General features: G+C 47.9%; 2 protein-coding genes across 2 annotated transcripts in view; both read right to left on the bottom strand.

The window, feature by feature from the left end:
* FYCO1 (FYVE and coiled-coil domain autophagy adaptor 1) overlaps window positions 1-5,261 on the bottom strand; it is a 79,267-nt gene extending 74,006 nt beyond the window's left edge. The window contains exon 1 of the mRNA XM_040628930.1: window positions 3,519-5,261. The gene's annotated coding sequence lies outside the window, so the exon portion shown is untranslated. The remainder of the gene's footprint in view (window positions 1-3,518) is intronic.
* A 1,524-nt stretch (window positions 5,262-6,785) lies between these two features.
* On the bottom strand, window positions 6,786-17,679 carry XCR1 (X-C motif chemokine receptor 1). The gene is made up of 2 exons (XM_040628929.1): window positions 17,503-17,679; window positions 6,786-11,713 (listed from the first exon to the last, which is right to left on the bottom strand). The coding sequence occupies exon 2, from the start codon at window positions 11,694-11,696 to the stop codon at window positions 10,701-10,703; it is 996 nt and encodes a 331-aa protein (XP_040484863.1). The 5' UTR covers window positions 11,697-11,713; window positions 17,503-17,679; the 3' UTR covers window positions 6,786-10,700.
* Window positions 17,680-18,006: the final 327 nt, after the last annotated feature.

Raw genomic sequence — 18,006 nt, 5'->3', positions numbered from 1 at the left:
CACTCCGGGCACCTCTCCCACTCACCCAATCTTCCCAAGGCCCTTCCCTTCCCTTTCTGCATTCCTGGGACTTGGATCTGGAAGCATAAACCAGGAACACTCCCAGGGTGGGGGAGGTACTGATGGGTCTGAACTCCGCTGTGCTCCTTGGATGCCAAGAGCAGCATCCGGGTACAGACAGGGCAGGGGGTGGGGCTATGCTGGCAGACAGGAAGGGTGAGCAAGACCCAGGATGGCTCTGAAGCTGGAGTTTGGCAATGGGCAAGAAAACTTTCCTTTCTTTTACCAACTGTAGCTGAGGCTTGCCAATTTGGACCCTATTCGGATTCTGGAATCAGACTAGTCATGTGAAATTTCCATTCCCTAGCGTGCAATGGGTAATTCGATAAAGATCGTGCCATGATTGGGTGAGAGCATGCTAAATTTAGCTCACCAAACTCTTTTCAGGCAATTTAAGCAAATCTGTCTATCCTGGGGAAGTTATTTGACCTTTTCCTAACTTGTGTGGGGTTTTTTCCCCCTGTTTTTTTGTTGGTTTCCCCCCATGTGCAATGTGGGGAGGTTATCCTTTATCTTCCTTAAGGAAGAGGCGGGGAAGGCAAGGAGCACACATTCCAAGGGGCTAACTTTGGCGGAGGCTTCCAAGTGCCCCCTCCCTGCTCTTGACCAAGGCTCCAGGCACCCTGGAAGCAGCCCATGGGGCTACAGGTTCAGCTCGAGGAAATGCCTTCTGGCTCCTTGTGAAACCACCACCTCTTGTTCGGCTGTCCAGCCTCCCTGGACCTCCCACAGGATGCTCCTCTTGGCCTACCCCCCCACCCCCGGCATACTAATGGCTTGTTTGGAATGCTTTTTCACCTCAGGTTTTTCTTTTGGATTCCACAGGCTCCCCTAACTCGGTTTTTTGCCCCAGGTCAAAGATGCCATACCCCAGGCTCCTGAGGTGGTCAGCCAGACCTGCCCGCGGGCCCCAGAACCAGACCACAGAGTCCCCTCAGAACCACGCTGATACACACGTCCTCATCCCTGCAAACAGGATCTGGCCAAACTAGAAACAGGTGCTTGGTGTGTTTCAAATGCCACAAAGGCCTTCGTGAACAGGGAAGACATTGGTGGTCACGAAAACCATGAGGTTGACTGGCTCCAACATGTGCAAGAGGGGAAAACACCTCCGGCCCCACGGAGCACGCCACCCTCATCTCGTAAAAGCCTTTAGCCCATGTGCTCTGAGGCTGAAGCTCCTGTTGTGGGGCAGTCTGGTGACAAACAGTGAGTCTAAAAGCAGCAGAAGGATAAATACGGACCCATGGAAACATTTCAGTATCCACCCCACTGATTCATTGACCTGTTCAAACAGAGGCTCTCTACCAATCAAAAGCTTGAAAAACAAAAACGAACAAACAAAAACTCCAAAAAACTGGCACTGAGATCCCAAACAGAAAACACTGTTCATCTCTGGAGCAACACAGTGACCTTCCGCACTACGTGAGCGGATGCTGACGAGGCCAAACTCCACTCATCTCTGCTCACGGGCGGCACCTGGCTGGTTACCCTTGTACCCAGTTAATGCACCTGCCCTGCTGTGCGTTCCGGGGCTCCTCCAGTGAATGTGGCCCCAAACTCTGAGTTCCTATCAGTGATTTTCACCACGAGACCACAGCTGGGCAATATGCTTCCTCAGTCTCATGTTTAAAGACATTCCAGCCTTGAGTCACCGAAGTCGTCCTTGGAATCACCAGAAAATACAGGTTACCCATCAGCCAAACTTCTCCCCTAAAGGGAAGAGAGAGACTGCCATTTCTCGGGTGCCTGTTATGTGTTCTGGAGGCAACAGCCCACAGCCTCGGTGACTGATACAGGTCAATGTCACCAGCTGCTCTGATCTTGTCTGTTTGGGGTGGTTCCTCTCATCACAAACATCGGGGGGGGGGGTATTGTTCCCTAAAAGGACCAGGCTAAAAGCATGCCTCCTGAATCCATGCTATTGCCCCCAAACCAGCCACAAGGAGCAAAGGCCATCCAAGGAGCAGCTAGAAGATCGACTCTAAAGCAACTACAAAAATAAAGTCGAATACAACTTGCAGATTCTAACAGGTGGGCACATGTTCACCATACAATTCTGTCAGTGATTATGTTTATTTTCCTAATAAAATAGTGAGCACAATTTAAAAGCTACATGAAGCACTACACAAAGATGAACACTTTTACTAGAAGCAGAAAACCTGTTTCCTAAAGCAAGAGCCATTTCAGATCCTTGTAATCAGAGAAGGCCACATCCCTTCACTGAGATAGTTAACTCCGATTTCCAGGGTGATCACAACGATGGCCCACAACTGGACAGGGAATTCAGTAATTGATGAACAGTGGCTGTCACAGAAAGGGGGGGGGGTCGAGTAGAGTCCACTCAACATGGGCCCTCTTCGGAAGGTGGGAGCCACAGAAAACATTAAACCTCAGCCAGACGGCTCTTTCCTGACACCAACACGCAGAGGAAGCCGCATTAGACAGATGGCAGGAGAGTAAAGCTTGCTACAGAGACCACAGGGCTTGCAGGGGCAGGAGGGCAGTGAGCAGATTACAGCCTGATCCTCTGCCCTCAAAGAGCCCCTGACCCATTTCTCTGTGGGAAAGGAAACTGCCGTGGTAAGACAAGCTGAGGGGCAGAGGCTGCAGCCAACACAAGCAGTTTCTATAAGTGCTCAATTTTTTTCTGGAGGGGGCAGCCAATGGGAGCCGTGAAGAATGATGAGGGGCATCAGAGGACACATGTGCATTAACAGGGAGCCACGTGGTTAATGTGTCAACCACACACACTTTCCTCACACAAAAATAAAATAAAATCCAGCGCTTCCCCTACAACAACCCCCACCCTAAGTTCTGAATAGCATGGACTCTTATCTAGCCCAAGTCCCATGCAGTCACACCACAATCCCAAACCTACAGGTGTTTCAGGAAAAAGCACTGGGGGGGTGTCTCGAGATCCTGCACCTGGACACAAGGTAAAGAGAATGGGCCAAGGCCTGAAGATGGCCCGGGATGAACAAACTGTCCCCCTATGGGTGGAAGGGCGAAAAGAGGTCTGGGCTGTCCCGGCCCAGCTAAGCCAGGACCTTAACTTTTTAAGGTCAGCAGCCTTCCGGGCAACGCAAGCAGAAACTCCGGGACCTGGACTCCTGTGCCTAAAGGATCCAAAGCTTATTCTGAGACTCCCATATGGTGGGCTCCTTGGCGGCCCCTCAGCCATCGGAGGTCCTGGAACTGGTGTTTGGGGGTCTGTTTTTCTAACTGACCACCGGAGGCAGCCTGGGCTCCGGGATTAGTTTCAGCCCCGGCCTGAGGTGCCTCCCAGGCCCGCTGGGCAAGGGCAAGGGCTCGGGCGGGGTCCGGGGGAGACCCGCGATGGGCGGGGACGGTGAGGGCAACAGGTGAGAAGCCGCGCCCGGACGGAAGTTCTCAGCTCCCGGGCCGACAGCGGCCCAGGCTCCCCCAAGGTCCGGCCGGCCCCCCGCGGCACTTACGCGCTCGTGGGTCCACCGCTGGGCAGAAGCGAAACTTTCTGGGGCCCAGCGGAAGAGTGCGGTAGCGCGGCGTAGCCCGCCATGATACGCAGAGCCGCTGCAGGCGGGCGCGAACTACAACTCCCGTCATGCTCCGCAGGGCCAATGCCTACAAGTCCCGTCGGACCCCACCGCACAGGGGCTCCGGCTCCGACTCCCTGTTCTCTCCGCGGGGCTGAGGTTTGCATCTCCCACTGGCGCCGCGGTGCCACCGGCCCTAGCTTAAACCTTGCAGTGCCCGCGGGCTCGTGTGTCCACAGGTCATCTGTGTGGCACCTTGAAAGCAGTGCTGTCCCCGTGCGGCTTTTGAGAACTTGAAACGCGGCTAGTTCGGGTTGAATCGTACATGGGCTGTAAGTGCAAAATACACCTGACTTCCAAAGACTTAGTATGTAAAACATCATGTGAAATAGCTTATTACTACTTTTATACTGACTCCATGTTGAAACGGTAATATTTTTGATACGTTGGGTGGGCTAAATGAAAAGTATTATGTACAATACTATGTATTGCTGGGCTTCACATCTTTTTTTTTTTTTTTTTAAGATTTTATTTATTTGTTTGACAGAGAGAGAGGCAGCCAGCGAGAGAGGGAACACAAGCAAGGAGAGTGTGAGAGGGAGAAGCAGGCTCCCAGAGGAGCAGGGAGCCCGATGCAGGGCTCGATCCCAGGACCCTGGGATCACGACCGGAGCGGAAGGCAGACGCCTAATGGCTGAGCCACCCAGGCGCCCCTGGGCTTCGCATCTTTTGATCCCCTCACTTCTTAACACAGGGATCTATTGGAATTCAATGCTCAAAAAGTAAGTGTTAATAAACTATCGCCCCTGATTTGGGGTGCCATGTGCCAGAGGACCCCATGTCCCTGGGGTCATCACCCCAAGTGCTTGGGGCCATGTCCCCGCTTGACCAGGGTTGTGAACTCACATCCTCAGGGCTGTGACACCTCATGCTCAGGTCCGTGACCCCATGTACTCTGAGTAGTGACCCCTTGTGCCAGGGGCTGTGACCCCACGTCCTCGGAGCTGTGACCCCTTGCCTCAGGCAGTGACCCCACATGACTGGGGCTATGAATGTTGGAGTGTGACCTCTCTGAGCCCTGGTGCCCTCCTTGGTCTAAGTGGGAAACAGAAACCTCACAGGATGATTATGAGAGGTAAAAATGTCTGGGCCCGGCACAGAGCAGATCTCAGTAAAAGTCCGTTTCCAATCTCCTGTGGGTGGCTTCAGTCAGATGCAATCTTCTGTGAGGCCAGGGTAGACACTGAAGCCTCACGAGGGGCTCTGAGATGCACGAGAATTCCCCACACGTCCACTGAGGTTGGTGCCCTGTATTAATGCTCGTGCTGCCACAACAAAGTCCCACAGCCTAGGTGGCTTAAACAGGTCTCCAGGCCAGAAGTCTACGATCAGGGTGTCTGCAGGGTTGACTCCTTCTGAGGCTGTGGGGGAGTACCTGTTCCATGCCTCTCCTAACTTCTAGTGGTTGGGGCAATCTTTGGTGTTCTTGACTTATGATAGTATAACTCCCGTCTTCACATGGCAATCTCCCTGTGTCTGGGTCTGTGTCCAAATTTCCTCTTTTTGTAGGGACACCAGTCATATTGGTTTATAGGCCTGCCCTCACCCATATGAGCTCAATTTACATATGCAGTAACCATATTTACAGAGAAGGTCACATTCAGAGGTACTGAGAATTAGGACTTAAACATAAGAATTTGGTGGGGAGTAGGGGGAGGACACAGTTCAACCCATATGTGCTGGAAGCTATAGGTTTATATCCCCTAAAGAACCTCATGGAAATGCAACTCATGAAATTATAGACCCATACGCTTTATTTTTTTAATCACAGGAAGGGATCTTAGAGATAACTGAGTTTAAACCTCTCCAGTTACGTTGAATAAATAAGGAGAGGAAGTGGCTTGCTAAAGATCCAGCCAGAAAGGAGAATGTGACTTCCTATAAAGACCAATGTGGATTTCCTCTGATTTTTAAATAAACAGAAGATGCTTTGAAAAATTAGTAATGTTCAGTGTTTTGTGTTTTTTTTTTTAAACTCACATTATCCTTACTATTGAAAAAAACCAGAGGCAGATTGTTGAGCCAATTGTAACCAAAGTGGGGGGAAAGATACAGGTGGGTACTTCCTTCTCCAAACTCCCATAGCTCATTGCAAAGTGCTTTGAAATGGTTTCAATGACAAGATTAAGGTGACGTATTCAAGGTGAGCGTTCCCAACTGTGTGGACAATCTACCCATGTAATTTACTCTGAGTCAAGAATGTTCATCCAAGTCATCTAGAAAGAGGGTCAGCGTTTCCCTGGGACTGGAGTAATCCTATGGAAATCTTTCCCCAAATAGGAATGACCAGAGACTGGCCAACTTGAGAGTGGGGCTAATTTGTCTTTGCAGTCTTACACACTCCCCCCACAACATGGGCTTCCTTCTGCCTTCACACAGAGTGGGCCTCCACGTGTGGCCAGGAACATTCTGGAGGTCTACATACCCCCTCTCACCCCCTGGCCCCATCTCTTATCCTTGCAACTATCCAGTTCGCCATGCCCATCCACTGCCCATATCTTCTTTCTAACCATGAGTGATGCTCAAATCTGATTTTCTGATATGGTCAAAGTCAAGGAACCAAGCTGCCATTGTCCTTTGGTCCCTCTGGCCACACTTTCTTTTGTGGAGGGGCTGGGGGTATGGAAGAGGGGATTACAGCCACCTTGCACCTAAAATCTGGGCTGGCCCCAAGGTAGAGAGGGGAGTTCAAGATAACCCTTGTTCCCCTTCCCAAACTTCTCCCAAACCTGCAAAGTATCTCCCACCAAGTTTTCAGGATACCTGAAATTCCTAGCAGGAAGTGTATCATTCCTTCTGATTGGAAGGCTGATCTCTGAAAAGTCCTTGTTCTGACACAATTAGTCACAAAATAGGAAAAAAACTTGGACTTGAAGACAGCCAACTTAGGTGCCAGGCCAGGGGAGAGATGAGCCATGCAGCACTCAGGACACACTTGGCCTCCTGGATGATTTTGCCCAAGGCCTAAAAAGAGCCAATTTCCCACCATCCTGAGCCACACAAGGGTTGTTCCACACTTTGTCCCCAATCTTCCTCCTGTATTTCTCCCTCTACCCTAAATCCTAATCCAGATCCCCCATAAGCAGAGAACATTTAGGTGTCTTTTATAATGACCTTGGGTAGAAATGAGGGGAACACAGCGAGAGGTGCGTCCATACATGCTAATCTTTTATTTGTGCATATGATACAATGATGCTTTCTGTCTTTATGAGACAATTACAGTAGTAATTCCTATTTGGAGCTGAATCACTGGCAAAGCAACTACTTTTATGCATATGACCTCATGTGCGCCTCCATGGCCTGGGTAGAGTCTGTCTTTGTGTTGTTGGCATTTATAGTTTTCCAGATGAGGACACTGAGGGTCTGCGAGGCCCAAGGTCACAGTGAGTCAGTAAAGGAGCTTGGAATTGGGGTTTGGGTCCAGGGCTCAGATCCTGAGAGCCTTCTCAGAGAGTCTACTTTGGCATCTCTTCTGCTGGGCTTTTGTGACTCATGGGCCTCCTTGTCCTGCCATGGGTAAGGTTCCACAAATGAAAACTGTCAGGAGTTCGGCAAACCAGGCAATGTCTGGGCTGATGGGCTCTAGGGAAGAGTTCATGGGAAGCCATTGGGTGGTGTCTGGGGTTGACCGGAAGATGTAACGTAAGCAAGTGTGGAAAGAAAAAAACAGAAGTAGAAAAAAGCCAAAAAGATGGTCTCCCATCCACTTACTCAACCAACCACAAACGCTGCAGGACACCGAGGGAGGTTCTAGAGCTGCAACATGAGGCTTGTGCCCTTGAGGAACTTCTACTCTGGCCGGGGTCATCTGAGGTCTGGGGCTGCCCTGGGCTTGGAGTTCCTATTCAGAGACCAGCAAGGTTCCTCGCTTCTTGATTTTGCCCGAGAGAGTGGGGAGGTAGAAATGCCCTGAAGACATCTTCTCTAGGAACCATTGTGGATTGTGTGCCAGGAGTGGCAGGAGGTCTGCAGCCCTGTGTCCAGGGCACCTCTGATTGACTAGAGGGGGAGGGATGGGCCCACAAGAGTTTACCTGAGGTTGAACCGCGGTTCTGTGGTTGGAGAGAGGGGAATGCAGGAGGTTGTGGCCAATGAGGGTGTGGTCAACGTATGTAGAGAGTGTCCATTCGTATGCAGCTCTCTGGCTGTGCTTTTGAGAGCTCTTGCCCACAGCTCCCTCCCCGATGGGAAGCCCCTCTGTCTTCCCATTCACACCTCTGCTTCTCTGTGCCTCTGCCCTTGGGTTCCCAAGGAACTAGATTAGAAGGAGACACTCCACTCTCTACCCTTGGGGATGACAAAACATCACTAGAAATGTAAGGAGATGGACACGATTGTATTTAGTGACATGTTCTCAGGGGTATGGCTGAATGTGTTGAAAGAAATACTTAGCGAAGCATCTTTGGATGTGAAGGAATGGGATGGGGTGAGATGATGAAGCGAACTTCTCAAAAGGCATGCTCTGTAGTGGTGTGAGACCCCAAAACTTGCCTTCTAGGAAGAGTGGGGTTAAGATCACAGTGCTTTGGTTTCGGAGCCGGAGTCCCCTGTCCCTCTTCTCCGTGGGCTCAGCCTGCCCTCTGAATAAAGGTTGGACAAAATTTTAAGAATATTAAGTTTGAAAGGGGCACTGAATGATTACCCTGATCAGAAGCCCATAGGCTTAGCTCTGAGTCCACAGCTACCTCATTGTCTCCTTCCTTTTGCTGTTTCTTCTATCTGTGGTGAGTGATGTCCTCACCTATTAGTTGGCAAGTCCATGAGAGCTTTATCCAGTCCTCTCCAACAGGTGCTACTGGCCTAATTTTTAAAACTAGACCTTCAGTCTTCCCCAGCCAGGTAAAATGCCTCTAAAGCTGGCCACCTAATTGCAAATGCATCATTGAAACTGTAGCTGGAGCTGAAGGGGTGAAAACTTTACATGCTCTCTAGTCTTCAGCTGACGGCTGTAATAGTAGCTACTTTTTTCAATAGTCATATATGGAGTGCCTACTGTGTGCAAAGTCCTGCTCAAGAGATTGTGGAAGACTTTGGGATTCCCATTTTCAAGGACTTACAGCCAAATATACGTAACTGGGGTGCAGGTCAGAATCACCTGGGGAGCTTTTCCAAAGGCCCCACTCCAGGGCTGAATCAGATTGGGATCAGGTCTGTGTGGTAGGGGAAAATTTCAAAGATGGGTTTTATCTATGTCCTGGGATATGACGCTGTGGGACAGTGTGAGAGGCAGGCATGTGTACCACTAACTACAAAGCAAGGTCAAGTATAGCCATTGCCACAGAGAGGGATAAGCATGGTGCTCTGAGAGCATAGACTAGGGAAGAAAGGTTAGTATCTATAAACTAGTAGCCTGGGGCAAGAAAGGTACACTGTGTTCCCTAGGCATGGGTCCCCAAAATGCATAAAATAGAAGAATAGTGACAGCTGTCATTCTTTGCTTGCAGTCAATACATAGTGATAGACTACTAAGGCCCATGCTTGGGAGGGTGCAAGACCAGGTTCCTGCTCTCAGGCACTCTGCAGTCCTATGGGACAGGAAGATAAGACATGCACAAGTGTAACTATGACACATGGCAGAGAGTGACAAATATTCTTTTAGAGGGGACAAGCAGAGTGCTGAGGGCTTCCTGAAGAGCTGGTCTTTCAGCTGGGGTTTGTAGGTAACGGAGTAGAAGGACAAGTGTTCCAGGCCCCAGTGACTGCATGACGGGGGCCCAGAGGACACCGGAGGAAGGGTGTCTGGAAGGATAGGAGAAGGGTGTGGCCTTTTGTGGTTGGATCCCGAGCTGCGTGGGGGTGATGGCAGAAGGTGGAATAACAGTGGAAAAGTTCATTGGCACCAGATTGCAGGGGCCCTGAAAGACTTGCTGATGTGTTTGGGCTTATTTGCATATATAGAGCCACTGAGGGTTCTGAAGCACCCTGGTGTCAATTCAGAGGACACTTGGTGGGGAAAGAGATGAGCGGCAGGAGGATGCTGAGGAAGTGAGGTCATTTGGGGATGGAACCATGGGCATGCAATGAACATGGGCAAGAACAACTCTGAGGGACATGGGGAAGGCAGAGTCAACAGGACTTGGCTGTGGGAGTGGAGGGAAGGGAAATGCAGGACTCAGAGATGACTCGAGTTTGGAGTGTCGGTGGCTGGGGGGAGCCGGTGCCGTCAACCAAGCAGGTGGAGAACATTTTAGGTGGAAAGTGATGAATCTAAAGTATCAGCTCAATATCCATCCAGAGAGGATGAGATGTTGCAGGCATCTTCATCCTGGATGCCTTGACCAAGGTGGGTGTTTACTTATCTGGACCTTCAGAGCTGGACTGTTGGTACCTGGAGGGTCGTGACAGTATCTTGTCATCTTTATGTCCTGCAAACAAGTGCTTCACGCGGAAGGTGGCTCTTATTGCATTCATTCTTTCCACAAAAGATTATTGACGGGCTGAATATGCAGGTGCCAGTTCACATGGCAGACACTGGAGCTATCAGATGGAACATGTCTCCCATCTAGTTATGGGTCTTCAGAATCCAGATTGTGTTCTGACTTGCTAATTTGAGGATGGACTTATCTTGACCCTGCAGAACAGTCTCACCCAGCAGTCACTGAGGAGGGCAGAGCCAACCCCTCCAAAGTCAGCTGGTACAACCCTCCAGGAGGGCAGGGGACAGACCATCTACCATCAGCCTGCATCTGCACAAACAGCATACACGTTGAGTCTCAGACCCTCACAAAGTCTTAAAGGATCCTCCTTTCTGGGAATCCTTTCAAGTTTTGGAAACTTCTGGACTAAACCATGTCTAAATGAATGAATTAGGGAAGGAATGAGTGATGAACTCAGAATCCAAGAAATATTTTTCTGGATGACAATATGAAGTTTCCAGGAGGGAGCCACTGTCTGCAGAAGAGGAGACATGAAGAACCTGATGGAGGAAGGTATTTCTTTCACCCCCATCCCCATGGCCATGGCATTCCCAGGGTGCCCTCCATGCTGTTCCTCCCTGGCCCACTTCTCCCTCCTCCCACTCCAGCAGCTCTGTCCACCTCCATTGGCACACCAAACTCCCTTTCAATAGAAGGAGGGACCCTCGTAGTTGAAGGCGCCTGTGGAGTGATGGGGAATGCTGGCTGCTTGCTGCCGGCAGAGCCAGAAGTGCCGGAGCAGACTTTTGAGATGTCTGCGGAACTTGACCCCAACAAAAACGTAGAGCACTGGGTTGAAGCAGCAGTGGGAGAAGGCAACGTTGCGGCAGATGAGCAAGGCATAATCCAGCTGCTGGCTGAGCTTGCAGCTCTGGATGACCCCAAGTTTCAGAAGTGTCTGCAGAAACAGGACCAGGTTGTAGGGAGCCCAGCTGAGAAAGTAGGCTGCCACGATGGTGAAGATGAGCCTGACTGTACGGGGCCGCCGTTTGGACCGTGAGCGGAACAGGGTCTTGAGAATTTCCACGTAGCAGAACAGGATAATCCCAATGGAGAGCAGGAAGAAGATGTTGTGCTGGTAGACCGAGGCTAGGAACCACTTGCTTTCTGAGTAGTCACAGCCTGAAGAAAACACCTTGTGGAAGACAGCATCAGGGATGGAGGACAGGATGCTGGTTGCCCACACGGCCGTGGTCACCAGCACACGGCACTGGAGGGTGTGGACACGCAGGGATGAGAGGGGCCTCACCACTGACAGGTAGCGGTGGATGGTCATGATGGTCAAGAAGAAGATGCTGCTATAGAGGCTGATGGAGAAGATCATGTTGAGGAGCTTGCAGAGGAAATCCCCCAGCACCCAGCCCCAGTGGTACGCCATGATCCACACTGGCAACAAGCAGGAGAACACCAGATCTGAGAGGCACAGGTTGAGGATGAAGACATTGGTGAGGGATTCCAGGCTCTCATACTTCACCAGGACCCACAACACCAGGCTGTTGCCCACCAGGCTGAGGAGGAACACCAGCAAGTACAGGATGGTGGTGCTGAAGGTGGCAAAGGTGAAGGTCTTGCTCTCACACAGAAAGCTCTGATAATCATAATCAAAAGAGGTGGTGGACTCTGGGGTGCCTGAGGGCTCCATCTAGACAAGGAGAGCATCTGAAATGACAGAGATGCAGAGTTTCAAACCACATGGTTAGGCTAGGATCCATAGGACCCGTATTACCAAAAAAAAATGTGTGGTCCATGGTCCAGCTACCTGTGGTGACTTATCTGTAATGAGGCTAGGAACTTTGCCAGAACACGAAGTCACTAAGCATACTGTTTAGGTTGGTAGGCATTTTTTCTTAGCGAGGCTCTCCTGATGAAGGAAGTGGTACATTCATTTACATTCTGTCATATGCCCCCTTTCTCCTTGGAGACTGGCATTTGAGTAGCGCTAAACTAGACTGGTCTCCCACTGGGTGTATGAGAAAGAGCAATGGAACTAGATTCAAAGAACTGAGGTTAAATTTGGGCCCCATTACCATATTTCTGGGCTAGCTATCTAACCTTTCTGAACCTCAGGTCCTTGCCTATAAAATAGGGCTAATGATCCCCAAACTGTTCCTTCATTTATTTAGCAAATATCTAGTGAGCATTTACTCTGCCTGCCTGCCTCCCTCCCTTTGTCTCTCCCTCTGTCCATCCCTTCTTTTCTTCCTCCACTCTCTCCTTTCCTTTCTTCCATGAAGTAGAGAAATCCTGATGGCAGGATTATTTCAGGAAACTTGCTGTCTCTTGAAACAGGTCCAAAAAGAAAGGAGCAAACATCTCTCATGTAAATGTAGGTATGAAATAATCTCAAGACTACGATGAACATTGAGACTGGGAGACCAAATCGTCACCAACACAGACGTTCCCTGAAAGGGAAGTACATGCAGAGTGACCTCCAATGGCCAAAGGAGCCATGAGGCCAAAGAAAAAGGCCCACAAAGTCTAGCTTGCCAAGAAATGGTTTATTAAAGGGGCTTTATGGACAGAAGTTTGTCTTGGGTGGTTGCAAGATGAGTAGATCTCTGCACCCCACCTCCCGTAAGGCCTAATTTTTATAGCCCTAGAGGCTGGGGAGTGCATAATGGGAGATGACTGGGAGGAAATATTTGAGAATAGTTGTGTGTCATAGCCATATCTCCAGAGTAGATCAAGGCCGTTATGCCCCAAGTATATACTTAAGGGTAATTTATTATGCAAGTGGTTAGACAAAAGGAAAGAATGGTGGTGGTGGTGGTGGTGGTGGTGGTGGTGGTGGTGGTGTGGGGGGTGGGGGAGGACTGTACTCAAGAGGGCTCTAGGTCACAGAGTGGTCATCATGGCAGATTTGTCCAAGATGGCGTCAGGCTGGTTCACACACTCAATAACACAGAGGATAAACTCTCCGAGCAGAAGCTGCCTCATTCGGGAGTTTGGTCTACAGAACATCCTATAGAGGCAAAAAAAACCTGGCAATAACCTAAGTGTCCAGTTGGAGGGGAGTAGCTAAGAAAACTGTATTGAGTCACATTGATTCAATCCTCTGAGTTAGTGAAGTTTGGGAAACCATGACACTTGAAGGCCAGAGAGAGGAGAGGGAGTGACTAAAGAGCCGGAACTCTGGTTGAAAGAGGTGAGTGAAGCTGCTGGGCCTTTGTGAAGGAAGATGGGAGATGGGGTGAAGGAGCTGCCTATACCAAGTAAGAGCCTTCTGATGACCTACTGCATGCCAGGCACTGTGCCAGCACAGGCTACTCACCTGCTCCTTCCGTCCTGCGACTATCTATAAGGCACAGCCACCCCCACCTTACAGAAGAGGAAACTAAGGCTCAGACTGGTGAAGTGACCTTCTTGACGGTACAAAGCCAGTAAGCAGGAAGGAGAGCCAAGCTGGGAGCCGAACCTGGGCTCTCCTGCCTTGTCCTTGGAGGAGGAGAATCAGAGAAATCGCCTGAATTTCTCACTTACCTAGTTTTGAATGGGGGGAGGGGATAACAAGGGGGCCTCAGACGTGTCCTATTTTAGATACTAAGTCAATTCGTGTCTCCAAACACCGAAGTGAAGATGGTCGAAAATATCACATATGGTTGGTTTCTTTTGTATTCTTTTGATCTCCAAAGAGGAATACATAAGCTTTTGTATGTTTACTGTCCACTTGTGTTTTCTTATTTTGAATATGTTTATGGATATTGTTCATTTTTCTGCTTGGAATAATAATGCTTTTCTTATGGATTTTTAAGCGCATTTTTAAGTCTTGTCACCCCGTGGTGCTCCTTAGCTTTTAATTCTGACCATGCCTTTTTTTTTTTTTTGTACATTTAGAAAGTGGGAGTCTACATTTTAAAGAGGAGCTCATCTGACTCAATCCAATAGTGCTTGATGACCTCTGACATATGCCAGGCCCTGTGACAGATGCTGGATCCTAGGGTGGAAACATGACTAATAAATCATTTCTATCTGTAAGAGGCTTATAGTGTAGAATGAAATGAGAAATTGTACAAATGTCTGGAATTTTCTGTAGTGTGACAGGTTGGAAATGCAGATATTTTGGGACAGGGGCCTTGTAAGCACCCCTCATATCATACAGCTGATCCCCAAAGTCTGCTGCCTAGCTCTTGGCTTCCCCTGACCTAGGGTCAGTGTAGGCTGACCCATCTTCTTACTATCAGCAGCCGAGCTACGTGGTTGGCAATGTCTCAAAATTAAGTGGCTTCTCCTGACAAAGAAGATATCTTGTCCCTCTTTTATTTCAATTTACTAAACACAAGTTGCTTTACAAACTCTCAGTGTTGTAACATCTCTCATGAGTACAGAACAAAACAACACAAGGAGGGTTTGGCTTCCTTGGCTGATGATTCGTGTTGTGTTGCCAACACAAGATAATCACATGTCTCTACGTTTAGTGGAGTTCACATTTTCTCCTCAACTGTACAGAATAAAAGAAATCCTTGGGCTGGTCTGGGATGACTGGGAGCCAGTGGCCAATCTACTCAACTTCCATTTCTCCCGCCTTACCTAGTCTTTTCCTGATCTGTGGTCCTGAATTAATGCAGCTTGAATGGGTTGGTAAGAAGGCTTTCCAGTTCCTGCTTTGCCAGGTTATCAAGTATTGCATTATTTACTGTGGAGAAGATACTCTAAGTGGGTTTCACTTCTCAGTAATGGTTGAGTAAGCTCAGATATGACCAACCATTCTACAGATAAGAACTGTAAACCCTGGGACAGACACCAAAACCGAACCCCAAAACCTTCTTCCTGGTACTGTTGAGCAACCAAAAGATGGTGAATACTGGAAGGGACCAGGCATTTGAAAGAGGAGAGCAGCTCAAAGGCATGAATGGGATTCCCATTTTTATGGATTTGGCCTCGGGGCGGGAGCCAGTCATAAGGGGCAACTAAAATTCCAGTAGCAAAGTCACAATTGCTTGGTCTTGAAAAACCGGAGGGGAGCTTATAGGGGAACTATAGCCATTGGAGAGGGGACCTCACAGAGAGGAAAGGGCTAGAGAGTGAGAACCCCAGGATCTGTGTGTTTACTCTGCCAAAATGTTTGGCTGACCTCTGAACCACGAATGCCCCCGTGAACGCCAGAGGCACTGAACTCAGATTAAGCGGCTGCCCATTTCAGGGGAGGCAGAGTTGAGAGTCTGAGCCGACCACCTTAGTTGTGTGATAAAACAAATATAAAACAATCATTACTTTCAGAAGCATGAAACGGAATCCAGTCTGCACAACATAGCATCCACAGCGATCAGGCTACAATACAAAATCCCTCGGCGTGTGGAGAAATAGGAGAACGTGGTCCATCCTCAAAAGGAAAAAACCGATCAAAAAAACTGATCCTGAGATGACCCAGAAGTTAGAATTTGCGAATAAGCATGGAAATGCAACTCTCTTCCCTGTGTTCAAGGGACGGAAGGAAAAATATATCCCTAATGAACGGAAAGAGAAATCTCGGCAGAGAAAGACAAAATATATGAAAGACCCAAAAGGAAGTAGAAACCAGTAACAATAAGATATCTGGAAAAGCCAAAATAATTTGGAAGTAAAACCACATACTTCTAAAGAATCTGAATCAAAGAAAAAAAAATCACAGGCGAATTGTAAAATATTTGGAACCTAATAATGCTGAAAATCGCACATATGAAAATTCATGGCACACAACGGAAGCATACCTGGAAATGTATACCTTTAAATGCTTATATTAGAAAAAAGAAAGTTCTAAAATTAATGATCTAAAATCAATGACTCAGAAGCAAGGGGAAAAAAAGAGCAAATTAAACCCAAAGAAAGTAGAAGGAAGGAAATAAAGATAAAAGAAGTAAAGAAATAGGGAATAAAAAGAGGAAATGTGTAAAACCAAAACTGGTTGTTGGAAAAAGTTTTTAAAAATGTAATAAAACTCTAGCTAGATAGAGAACAAAAAGAGAGAGGACACAAATTCTGAGTAGCAGGTGTGAAAGAATGGGCATTGCTACAGATCTTACAGATTTTAAGTGACTAACAAAGAAATATTATGATCAATTTTACATTAGATTCAGCAACTTAAATACAATGGGCACATTTCTTTAAAAATTCACCCTACCAAAGTGGACATGAGGTGATACAGCAAATCTATAAAGTCCTACCTTTATTAGAGAACTTCAATCAACTATAAAAAAAAAAAAACTTTCTCCCAAAGAAAACTCCAGAGCTAGATGATTTTTCTCATGCATTCTGTCAAACTTTTAAGGAAGAAAAAACATCAATCTTATACAAACGATCTGAGGTACGGGACAGAATACTTCTCAAATCATTTCAGGAGGCTAGCATAACCCTGATACCAAAACCAGACAAAAACATCACAATAAAGGAAACTACAAAACCAATATCCCTCATGAGTGTAGACACAAAATTCCTTAACTGTGTATTAGCACATCCAGCAATATATTTTAAAAGGATAATACATCATGACCAAGTGGTACTTATCCCAGAAATATGAGAATGGTTTAACATTTGAAAAATCAAGCAATTTAGGGGCACCTGGGTGGCTCAGTTGGTTAAGTGTCTGCCTTTGGCTCAGGTCATGATCTCAGGGTTCTGGGATCAAGCCCTGTGGCGGGCTGCCTGCTCAGCAGGGAGTCTGTTTCTCCCTCTGCCCTCCCCTCACTTTCTTTCTCTCTCTCAATTAAGTAAATAAAATCTTTTAAAAAATCAAGCAATTTAAGTCACTGTATTGACCGAATAAAGACAAAAACTGTATGACATTTTTTGATCACTGCAGAAAAGTACTGGACAGAACCTAATACCAATTCATGATGTAAACTCTCAGCAAATCAGAAATTAAAGGGATATTGGACATCTACAGAAGCTATTTCATTTTTCTGTTGGTTATTCATTGCTTTACACAAAATGTCGCAGGCGCTTCTGGTCTGGGCTTGCAGGGTCTCCGGGATACACAAGGGAGAATGGTGTCAAACCCCCAGCTACTAAGAGTTACATTCTAGGAGCCTGGTCCCCTTTTGGCTTCTCACTTCTCTCCCTCCCTGTCTCCACTTGCCCACCTCAACCCCAAAAGGGCAAATTTAGCTTTCCAGTCCACAGTATGTTTCTGGATCGAGAAACACAGATCTAAACCATCTGACCACTGATAATAGCAACGCCAGACCTAAAGGCTAGGAACCAGATAACCCCCTATACTTTCTTCAGCAGAAGGAAAAGAAAAACATGCACATGAAAGGTCTACTCAAAGTGCACGGACCAGGTTTTCAGCAAGGCAGTTTTGGGGGAATCCCCAGACTTAGGGGCTCAGAGCCTCTGGAAATAGAGCTCAGGACTCTGCATATTTACTAGCTCTCCAGTTGATTCTCATGCCCACCTGGAGTTGAAGAACCGCTGGTACAAGCTGTTAACATTGGAGGAAAACATAAGGTAGACATGTTTGTAAAGGAACTTACCAGATCTACACCCCTTTACATGCGTCTTGAGGCAGAAATGGTGCTTCTCTGTTGCATATTGTGCTCCAAGAAACTGAAACACTGCCCTGCTCAGAAGGCTGGAGGAAGGTAAGGGGAGCTATTGCGTAAGGTCTCAGAGGGAGGCAGGGAGCCTTGACTAATTCCCCCTCTCCCTCTTCTGGCTTCCCCGCTTGACCCGCCCCCAACCTCCCTACTCCCGCCCAAATCCTGGTATCAGAACCTGGCCCCATCACTGGGCACCTGGCCTGTCTCCAAAATCATCTGAGCCCCTAGGTCCCACTGAGAATGCAGTCAGGTAATTTTGGAGTTGACAGGAATCCGAAAGGATACATTTTTCAAACGTTGTACTCGGATTTTAGCAAAAATTATATTTTATTAACATACCAGTTACATATGATGATGATGATGATGATGATTTTAAATGGAGATAATATTCATGGAACAAAAAATTTACCATTTTAAATTGTAGAATTCTGTAGTGTT

This window comes from Ursus maritimus, unplaced genomic scaffold (genome assembly GCF_017311325.1).
Source record: "Ursus maritimus isolate PB19 unplaced genomic scaffold, ASM1731132v1 scaffold_14, whole genome shotgun sequence".
Taxonomy (NCBI): domain Eukaryota; kingdom Metazoa; phylum Chordata; class Mammalia; order Carnivora; family Ursidae; genus Ursus; species Ursus maritimus.
The sequence above is the reverse complement of the archived record's forward strand: the minus strand, read 5'-3'. Positions and strand labels throughout refer to the sequence as shown.

Bases quoted from the DNA above. Each gene is read 5' to 3' on its own strand.
- XCR1 (XM_040628929.1), bottom strand. From the start codon at position 11,696: ATGGAGCCCTCAGGCACCCCAGAGTCCACCACCTCTTTTGATTATGAT.